Genomic DNA, 10,922 nt, shown 5'->3' with positions numbered 1-10,922 from the left:
AAGTTCCGAAGGATGTTATTATTAAATCAAAACACGGGCTCATTTCCCATTTCATTCCGAAACCATTCTTGAACTTCCATTTCCGAAGCCCTCTATCAGAGCTTTCCCTTCATCATCTTCTTCGTCAACTGGAACTGGGATTCCGCAATAGAGGTAATCTTCGTTCATCTTCATCATCATCAGAGCTCTCCCTTCATTCATCATCATCTTGTTGTTAGGGTTACGGATTCGATTCGTTGGGTGCGGTTTGGTATTAGGGTATTAGGGTTTATTGTGGAGAATCCTATACTATTTCATGTTTGATATGAAAAACGATTGAAATTCATGTACGGGCACCATGTTTTCACACCCCAGAACGAATTGAAATTCACATCCCTTTCACTGTTTGTTATCTACCCTGAGTTTTGAGTTCTGGAAGCTGCATTTTCTCACCTGTCATCTACCATGTTTGCATTTATTTTTCTTAACATTGATCCATTAGTTTTTTTTGATAGGCAAGCAGTTGAAACTGTGAAATTCCCCTCTGAACTTAAGAACTTGAGCAAAAAGATTGATTGAGCACAAAGGGAGAACTTGACTGATCTTGTTTCAGGTACACTTACTTTCAATCTCATGAATAATTGAGACAGAACCATTACTCTTTTCTAGCATAACTTTTGATTTGCATGAAATGGTAGCTGTGGAACAATAAATATAGGAAGTTGTTGCTATAGGTTGCTACTATATAGGTTGCTGCTATATAAATAACCATTACTAGGTTGCTGCTAGTTTTTGCTGCTATATAGGTTGCTGCTATATAGGTTGCTGCTATATAAATAACCATTACTCTTTTCAGGTTACATAGGTTGCTGCTATATTGATGATTGTTGTTATCTTTATGGTTTACTTTGGATTTTTTTGTACTGTAACTTGTTAGCAAGTTGTAAGCTAGGTTGGATATATATTTTTGAAATATGAGATATTTTAGAAAGAAAGTTTGTTGAAAGCCTAATTACAGGGCTGAAACTCCAGTTTTTCATTGCCCTCCAGTTTCCCCATCAACATTACATGTATATCAAATAGCAAAAAAGCAGTATCAAGGGATAGCAGTGCGGAGTTGAAAATGTGTTGTTGCAATTCTTTTGACTGTTGTTCAGAGGATGGTGATACAAGACACAGAATAAAATTCATTGTTGGTGGTGTTTTTACCTTTGTTTGAAATTGTCTCTGTAAAATTTAATACTAAAGAATGAGATCATGAAACGTAGATATTTCAAATGATAATGGAGTGGCATAGTAAGAAAAGAGTTATGCTATGGTAAACTGTTGGGATATGCAAGGAGTGAAGACTGAGTGAAAAATAGAGAGGGTGTTCAAAAGATATTTAATCAAGAAATTGATAGCCAATAGACTAAGAAACCAGTAAGAAATATTGTGGGAGGATGGGGAAAATGCAGGATGTCTATCCTACCATTGGAAAATACTGTATGAAGAAGTTAACCATTGGAAATGATTCACCCCACTATCTGATTTCATTATGCTCCCTAAAAGCCTTTTCTCCAACCACTTAGATACACAATATGTATCTCTGTCAAGGAATTTCCTTTGTATCCTCATTCTGAGATGAGGAAATTGCTCTCCAGATAGTAGATCCACAATGAAACCAAGAACCTTCACATTTACTGATTCAGAGAAGCAAGTATCTAGAGAATCAACTAGAACCAAACAGTCATCAAGATACAACTGAGAAATCTTACTAAGCTAGGTTGGATATATATTTTTGAAATATGAGATATTTTAGAAAGAAAGTTTGTTGAAATTGGAGAAATTGAAGGGCCACAGCAGGTGGTGCAAGTGTGTAACTCTTATCAGAAACCTCTGCAGGCTACTACTCCTATAGGATGTGACTTAGATTAACAATTCCATGCAAAATTTTAGGGATTTCCATGACATATTGCTTGTTAATATTATAGCATGAACAAGAAGCACAATTGAAAATTTCCATCAGAGCATGTTTCAAGACAATATGAATGTGTTTTTGAACAATTATGATCTCTTGTGCCATTCGAGTGGATGTATTTTTAGTCAATTTAAACACAAATGATGTAACCAGATTTATATAGTATGCTTGCATTGTATCAGCTTATCAACTCCAAATGATGTAACCAGATTTATATAGTATGCTTGCATTGTTCCACTTCTGTTTGTTTCTTTTACTATTGATCATGTTTAAAGAAAATTTGATCTAAACACCCTCAACATACTTGATAATCTGTCTTGGTACATATCTCTTGCTGATTGCATGAATATTCAGTTATAAAGCTCATCAATTGGTACTTTTACAATTATCTGATGAGTATTATTTTTTAATAGATGGCTAAGAGGAAGAGCCAAGGGCGCAGGAAATCACATGTTGCTGGGAGCTCCCATGATGCCACGGAGGATGTTGCGGATCGCCACACAGCCCCGGAGGATGTTGAGGATCGCCGCAGACGGCTGCATGCTTCTTATCGTAGAGTCAAAGGCAGATTTGGTGAGGACCAGGATGTTGGTGCGACATCATATGAGGAGCGTCGAGACCCTTGTGAGATGACTCCTGAGCCTTCTCGTCAGCCGACTCCCGAGCCTGCTCCGCCTTCTCCGCCTTCTCGTCAGACGACTCCCGAGCCTTCTCCGCTTTCTCGTCAGACGACTCCCGAGCCTTCTCCGCCTTCTCGTCAGATGACTCCTCAGAGTTCGACAGAGAGTGAGCATGAGGTTGATGTGGAGCATGAGGCTGATGTAGAGCTTCAGGTTGATGTGGAGCCTGAGGTTGGTGTGGAGCTTGAGGGTGATGCTGGAGCACGACGGGATGAGGTGCCAGTCCAGACAGAGGCACTGTTTCCAGGGGGCCTGATGATCTGTCACTTTTGGTCTGTTACCCACATCACGTTGCGCCGTGTCTGTGGCATCATATTATAGGCACCGACCCGCGTTACCCCGATAGAGGTGTGTTGAAGTTTGCCAGCGCTGGGATGAAGCTGGCAAAGCTGACATGTGAGGGCGAGGGAGACGATATGAGCGCTGTTCGTCAGCGTGTGGAGGGGACCGGACTCTATCCGCTCTTCAGTTGCACCTATCCGGAGATAGACACACCCCTTCTATCTGCCCTCGTCGAGAGATGGCATGAGGATACCAGCAGCTTCCACATGCCATTCGGGGAGATGACCATCACCCTGGATGACGTGTCATCTATACTTCATTTGCCGATGGGTGATAGGTTTTATACTCCCGGACAGGCCAGCAGAGAACAGGCAGCGGAGACCTGTGTTCTGCTCTTAGGAGGGGTAGCCACAGACTACATCATGGAGTTTAAGGCGGTGAAGACCATTGGCTTGCGGTTCAGGTTCTTGCAGACTCTTTACACTAGGGCTCTTACTGGTTAGTTATACTGTATATTTAATTTATTTGCAACTATTATATGTGAATTAAATGATTAATGGTTTCTTTGTTGTACTTTAGAGCATCGGCATGACCATGCAGCACAGATGTGGCTACTTCACCTCCTCGGCTCGACCTTGTTTGCGAACAAGAGTGGAGGACACTACACTTCTGTCCATTGGATCGGCATGCTGCAGCACCTTGATCGGGTGTCAGAGTATGCATGGGGCGCCATTGCACTAGCTACACTGTATGATGCACTTGGTCATGCCTCACGGAGGAAGACCAAGCAGATGAGCGGTTGTTCTTCCCTCCTGGTAGCTTGGGTGTTTGAGCACTTCCCACCCACCATTATTCAGCGGATTGAGGTCTCCGAGTACACGGAGGACCAGCCCAGAGCGTGCAGGTGGATGGAGTCACGGGCTGGGCATGCAGGACTGATGGAGAGGCGAGTTCTCTTCGATGAGATGATGACAAAGGACGTCATATGGACATCGTATGAGGAGCGTAGGAGTCACAGCGAGCTGGACGTCCGAGCTTTATACTCAGGCTACATCCGGACTCCCATCCGGGCGGCCGTGCGACCTCATCTTCCTGAGCGTGTGATGCGGCAGTTTGGGTACGTGCAGCCTATCCCGCGACACCCATCTGTTGTGATGGGCATGAGTTCTGTTGCGGAGGTCGTTGATGCAGCATACCTGGATTATGAGCCACACTTGATTCCAGAGGGGGTCCCTAGTATAGTGGATGGAGCGGCAGTAGATGATTACCTGGACTGGTACACCGGTGTATCTCACCGGTTCATCATCCCGGATGAGAGTAGGGCCGATCTCAGTGTTGTGGTAAGTGTGAACTTAATTTTCTTTATGCATTTGTGGTTTTGTGTATGCGGTTTACTAACATGTATATTGATTTATTTTCAGGCTTCTTTGCGTCGGGCCGTTGATTTGCTAGAGCAGGGACTTGAGGTCGACGATGGTCCCCCTAGAGATACACGCTCCCGCACTTTATTAGAGAAGTGCCTCACTGTCATCAGAGACTTGAGCAGGACCCAGGGCGTCGCTTTCGTTGGTGTACGAGGAGGCAGAGGTCGAGGCAGAGGACGAGGCGGAGGTGGAGGTGGAGATAGAGGAGGTGGCAGAGGCGGAGGCAGAGGTCGTAGGGGTAGGGTGGGTCGTAGGGGCAGGGGACAGTGACATTATTATTATGTGTACTTTTATCGCACTATTAGTTTATACACGCTTTATTATCGGTCTGTACTTTTATCGCATTATTGGTTTGGATTTCACATTATCACGCTTTACTTGATTTGATTACATTTTTATCTCTTTTTAAATCAAGTAAAATAACAAACAAAATCCAATGGGAATTAAAATAACACACATAATCCAATTGAAGCAAAATAACGTACATAATTCAAGGGACACAACATAGCCTACATAATCCAGGTCAAGGATTTTTTAAAGTTGCAAATAATTCAGAATTAGCCAAATAACATTAATCAATCTTCTGTAATGTCGGTGAATGTTTCTGATGGAGGTCCACAGTCACTGGAGAATACCTGTGAAAATTCACATAAATGAAAATTGAGATGTGTAAAAATCCACAGTCACTTTTATTTTAATTATATATGTGTAAAAAAGATTTTCATACCTTAACTATGTTGGGCAATGTTATGTTCAGGTAACAATTAGATTTTCTAGGAGAAAATACAGCTACCTAAAAGCAAAAAAGGAAGAAATAATGTTCAACTTGTCTAAAGAAGTAGAAAAAATAGTCAAGTCGGTTAGAAATAATAAACCTTCTGGATAAGCATAACAGATCCAACATTTATGTCCTTCGCGAATTCGCTTTCAGTGAAAACCTTGTGATGGACACTAGCACCGACGGTGCCCGTAGGATCCTGAAACTCAAACTCATATGGCAAATCAGAGGACATTTAAATACCATGACATTGATGAAAAAGAACGCGGAAGAGAGGAAATACCTTCAGGGTAACTGACACATCGCCGAATCCGTTTGGCGTGCATGATTTGATAACTGCGACGATGAGATCGACCCTTTCTAGATGGTGAGTGATGGAACCCAGAGGAGTTGCAGATCCGCCTAATTGCAGGGCTGAAAGCCAAGCATTGGAGTGAAAATCGGGATCAGTGTCGTGACCGTCTTCGACGACGCGCCTAACAAATTGTTGGGTTGGAATGAGGTGTCCGTCGGTGGTGGAGCTGCGTTGAATCATGGCGGCCTGGACAACACCAGCAGGGCCGGGAATGAGAGGACGAGAACTTGCAGAAGAGTTTCCTCGGAGTTTGCAAGGGCGGATGAAGGTGGGCAAATCTTGTTCCATTTTGATTTTGAAGGTTTCGTTGAAAGAATGAAAGGAGAGGATGAATACTAGAAAGCTTAAATCAAGCAAATTTATAGATGAAGGAGTAATGGGATTGGTTGTTGTTGGTGGTTGATAGTAATTAGGTTGGCTGTGGTTGGTTGAGAGTAATGAGGTTGGTTGTGGTTGGTTGTGGATAGTAATGAGGTTGGTTGTGGTTGGTTAATGTTCGGATCCCCATAGTCCGAAGTAGTTTGGAAAGTAAATGTCCATCGTGACAACTTATGGAAGCATGAGAAGAATTGCAACATTTCGGATCCTATAATTCCGAAATGTCTCGGAAACCTTAATGTCGAAGATGGTTTAAACTTGGGGGTGCCAAATTTAAGCATATGGCATGGAAATGGAAAGGAGACTTCCGAAACATTTCGGACTCCGTAGTTCCGAACTATTTCGGACTAGAGCCTTCCGAATGGTGAAAACAAATGGGGTGGCAAGTTACCTGACTCGAATAATACGGACATTAGCTTTCCGAAGTACTTCGGAAACCAAAGTTCCGAAATATGCTTAACCAGCTAAAATGACAGTACCATAAACAATGAAGGCAGAATCCACAAATTCTCATAACCAGCTACATTGCAGGGCAGAAACAGATAAAATGCACATGAGAAACAGTTTAATACTACATCATAATACTTTGAACTTCTAATTAGTGGTACATATGTCATAGATACAAATTAACAAACATCAATCCTAGTCTCAATCTTCTCCAAGGTCTATAAAGACATTCTCTTGAGGACCACTCGTAGCATCAATCCAAGCATTCAATTCTGCCGTAAATGTAGCCAAACGCGCCGCATACGGGATGAGCCATTGGTCGGTGGGTTCTTTGGCCAAAAACGGCCATTGGGGAGCGAGTTTTGGCATAGGATGTCTCGGCTTTAGCTTGAGCTACATTTGAGAGTATAACAATAAAGTTAGAACAGAACAAAGTGGCTGAGTACAAAGTATACTAATTTAACGTGACAAGCGAGTGTAAGGTACTTAACAAAAGATATACCTGAACAAAGTGGTTGGTGACGTGACCAACTGCTATAACGGGATGTACTTCCGGTGGGGCGCCTCCTCTCAATGGCAGATAAGTGTAACAACCGTCTAGTGAAATGGAGATGAAGACAACTTGAAACCTCGTAGCAATGAGGTATCCCATCTCCGGTAGAGACATCCACTTGTCTTCAGTTGCAATTGTACCAATCGGAAGGATGAGACGATTTTGTAGGGACTGAACCCTCTCGTAACCAAATATGTTGCTATAGTAAGCGGTATTCTATGAGAGTTCTACAAGCAACTCTTCCCTAATCAAAGGCCAACCGTCTTGACCTATGTCGGGTCTGAACAATGCAGCAATTGATCTATAACCACAATTACCATCTGGAATAACATCTATGACTTTTTCTATATATTGATGGAAGAAAGATGGCAAATCATCCAAGTATATGCTGGTGGAGGACTGGTTTCTCTTCTTAGACTTCTTGTTCCGAGGACAAGAGACTTTGTTAGGTGTTGGCTTGAGGCTATTGTTAACATGTTCCCAATAACAAGGATCACGCTGTAAGGATGGTTTTTGTTGACTAGGTGGTTTACTCTCCATAGCCTTGGACGAGCGCTTGGGCTTTATCTTCACTTGAGGAGGACACAGTGAACTACTAGAAGGACAATAGAGCTCCTTTACCTTCCTCCTTAGCATACTTTGGCCCGCAACATCCAAAGTGTTGAAATAAGCGGTCAAGCCATCAATCTCTGACTTGAGGTCTCTTTGGTTTGAGGCTTGACTCCCAATGGGTACATGGTCCCAACCAAGTATCTTCCAGAAAGTATGGATTGCCTCATACAGAATTCTATCATAACTATGAAGTGCACACGCACAAGGAAGCCCATGGGTAACTTGGAACGCGCATCCACAACCATCGCGCATCACTCTGTTCTGTTCATCTTCCATGAGTTGCATGGCCTTTCTGGACACAAATCCCCTGATATTTGTATACATGGGCGACTTGAAACGATGTTCTACTAGGTTGATACTGCGCTCAAATGATGCCTTGATTTCATTGTGTCGTACAGTGGTCAACCTATCCACTGCATCCCACGAGGCGCACAAGTCACCTCTGTCGTCTTTCAGCATCCTCTTCAAGGTTGAGTGTGCACTTTCAGCCCTGCATACAAAAGATCATACTCTATCAATTTCTGGTAATAAAGCAAGACTATGAAATGAAAAAAATATCACAAGCAATAAAGTGTGCATTGTACCTGTTACTCGTTGTTGTTCCAAAATGCAACACAGAATTGGTCCACGCACTCACAAATTTCTCCTTGTGCTTTAACCATGTAGTAGAAATGTAGGATATGAAATCTGGGAAGTCCTTACACATGACACACATTTCCTTCCATTCCTCATCAAATTGTTCCACTGTTTCAGCATATATCAGGCATTTCCAGTTCTCCATCACTGAAAGGGCAAAATCATCTGTGCCAATCAACACTTTGCACTTTGCCTCCACATTCTTGTTTATGTGGAACCGGCATAATAAATTGGTACAGTTGGGAAGACATTGCTTAACAGCACTCAGTAAAGCCAAATCTCTGTCAGTCACAATCACTTGAGGTAATCTGGCATCATCGGCAATAAGAGACTTCATGCACTCCAAGGCCCAAACATAGTCAATTGTGTGCTCCCTAACTATGTAGCAAAATGCTGTGGAGAAAGTCAACCCCGTAGAAGTGAGACCAACCATTTCAAGCAAGGGGATCTGATATCTGTTTGTCTTGTACGTGCAATCCATGATGACCACATGAGGGAATGTGTTGAAGAGTCTGACCGCATCAGGATGAGCCCAAAAGAGATCCCTAATCTCACTTGAATCAGCTTGTTGCCTTTCAAAGTGAACATACTTGGCTTCTACCAACTTCTTCATCAAATGTTGCATTTCTGTCAATGGTCCTCTCTCCTCTTTTTTAAACCTTTTGTTGCAACTGTAAACTTGAGTGATTGTAGTCAAGTTACCTGGATTGTTTTCCTTCAATGCCGCTAGTATTTGTCTCGGTGGAGTCCAAGTACTAGTCATGGTGCCCACAAGCCCCTTTTCTTCCTCTGTTAGTCGACCAACGTAGGGGTGGCCAACTAGTGATTTAGCTGGTTCATGGTTGTGTTTACCATCCATCACTTTCAGCCGCCACATTCTATCACCCTTCGCAGGTCGTCCTTTGAGATTAAACTTACAATCAGTCTTTTGTGATGCGGTCTTTTTGTACTTGAATGTATTCGGGTCCTTGTATGGCCTGTAAATACCATGCTTCGCACACTTAATAGTAACAAATACCTTTCCTCCACTTATAGCATAGTCAGACCTTGCGATCACCAGCACATAACCATTCGCCTTTCCAACATTCTTAGCCCATTGTTCAAGCTCATCACGAGTATCAAATATCTGTTCAATGATAACATATTGCTTTAGAAATAAAACATCCTACCAACCATCACTAATTATTCAATGATCATCACATCATTTTCCAAATACATAGTAGTATGTTCCAACAATAATTATTCAATGAATACCTGATCAGTTGTAAATAAATGTGTGGCGTCCACGCTTATACGAGGGGGCACCCACGGAATGATATTGCTAGGCTCAACATTCCCAGAACCGCATGCGGCATCGCATGCGGCATCAACCAGTAATTCTTCTTCATATAGGTACGGTTCAGTCATTCAGCCTGCATGTAACAAACTGCAACTGGTTAACAATTTCGGATATTTTGATTCCGAAACAATTCGGATAAAGACAATCCGAACTAGTTCGGATACAGACAATCCGTATTAAGCTCGACAGCATCAGAATACAAGCAAACAATGGTGGTGCAAAACGAACTTCCAACAAACAACAATGAAATGTAACTACAATGATAAGTAAAGCAGGATATGAAGGGGGAGAGAAATAAAACTTACCAGAAGGAACTTGGTAGCAAGGTGGAACTTGGAAGGAGATGGTGGTTGAGGGTGGAGCAAGTGGAACTTGGAAGGAGATGGTTGTGAGGGGATGAAAACAAACGTGGAGGAAGAAGAGGAAGAGTGGTGGTGGTGGAGTTTTTTGAATCTGATTGTAATGGGGGGGGTGATGGGGTTGGTGGTGGAGGAGTAATGGTGATGGAGTTGGTGGTGGAGGAGTAATGGTGCTCAAAAGGTGGCAGTGTGCGACAGGTTTTCGGACTCATAGAATCCGAACTAGTTCGGATAGTAAGGTTCCGAATTATGTATGTCATTTAAGTGTCAGATTCAACAAGGTATTATTCGGAACTTTGGATTCCGAAGTGTTACGGATACCTTGTGTCCGAAAGGGTAGTTCTGGCATTTTTTAAAAAATCTGGGGTGGCATTTCTAAGCCCTGGGGTGCCAAATCCAGGGCTCCTCTCTCCTTAGCTCTTAAATCATGTCATCGGTTGGAGAATCTTGAAATTTATAGTCAGGTGCGCTCATGATTACTTCAGTCATATTCTTGTTTAATTTTGCTTTATAGGTAAGTTCATTCCTTCACATAGTTTCCTCTCTTGTATAGGTTGATCATGGTTGTGGTGGTGTGTGTAAAAAAAATGAAGATGATAAATACTTAATAGAGCACTATCAGGGTATTTATCCCAATCTAAAGAACCTTGATATAAAGGGGTTTAGGGATACATACTTTGAAGTGAAATTTGTAAAATATATAGTACAAAATGTAGAGACAATGGAGGCGATTACAATTTGGTTAGGTTATGGTGACCATTGGGGAGAAAAATCAATTTTACTTAAAGTATCTTCTCCGAAGGCCTCTACAAAATTATCTATCACTCTCAAATCAGGGATGGAGTACATGAAAAATTTGGTAGCTTTCAGATGTGGATCTCAGCTCTAAGACACTAGAAACAGTTGTTGAATGAGAAAAATGTGTTTTCATTGCAATTTCTATGTTTTGAACTTCTCATTTTTATGAATCCATTATGGATTATTTGGCTAAGTAATAGTGTAATAGGGGAGATTCGGTTTGGGCTTATCCTTTAACTATGTAATTCTCTTTTTTATTTTATTTGTCTGCTTGAGAACGGTGTTCTCATGACCTTCAGGTTTTGAAAAAAAAGAATTGAACTCTACAGTATGTTTGTGGTG

The 10,922-nt window shown here is 42.0% G+C and overlaps 3 protein-coding genes across 3 annotated transcripts; 1 reads left to right on the top strand and 2 right to left on the bottom strand.

Annotated features, from left to right (window-relative positions):
- The first annotated feature begins 3,035 nt into the window (after positions 1 to 3,035).
- Positions 3,036 to 4,595, top strand: LOC130743664 (protein MAIN-LIKE 1-like). The gene is made up of 3 exons (XM_057595897.1): positions 3,036 to 3,399; positions 3,481 to 4,241; positions 4,323 to 4,595. Exons 1-3 carry the CDS (start codon positions 3,036 to 3,038, stop codon positions 4,593 to 4,595), a joined length of 1,398 nt encoding a protein of 465 aa, XP_057451880.1.
- Positions 4,596 to 4,900: 305 nt separating this feature from the next.
- Positions 4,901 to 5,746, bottom strand: LOC130743207 (uncharacterized). The gene is made up of 4 exons (XM_057595343.1): positions 5,387 to 5,746; positions 5,201 to 5,302; positions 5,053 to 5,118; positions 4,901 to 4,960 (listed from the first exon to the last, which is right to left on the bottom strand). The coding sequence occupies exons 1-4, from the start codon at positions 5,744 to 5,746 to the stop codon at positions 4,901 to 4,903; spliced, it is 588 nt and encodes a 195-aa protein (XP_057451326.1).
- Positions 5,747 to 7,052: 1,306 nt separating this feature from the next.
- On the bottom strand, positions 7,053 to 9,439 carry LOC130743663 (protein FAR-RED ELONGATED HYPOCOTYL 3-like). The gene is made up of 3 exons (XM_057595896.1): positions 9,380 to 9,439; positions 8,033 to 9,210; positions 7,053 to 7,938 (listed from the first exon to the last, which is right to left on the bottom strand). Exons 1-3 carry the CDS (start codon positions 9,437 to 9,439, stop codon positions 7,053 to 7,055), a joined length of 2,124 nt encoding a protein of 707 aa, XP_057451879.1.
- Positions 9,440 to 10,922: the final 1,483 nt, after the last annotated feature.

Source organism: Lotus japonicus, chromosome 3 (assembly GCF_012489685.1).
Source record: "Lotus japonicus ecotype B-129 chromosome 3, LjGifu_v1.2".
Taxonomy (NCBI): Eukaryota; Viridiplantae; Streptophyta; class Magnoliopsida; order Fabales; family Fabaceae; genus Lotus; species Lotus japonicus.
Note: the sequence above shows the minus strand (reverse complement) of the source record. Positions and strands in the feature narration are given on the sequence as shown.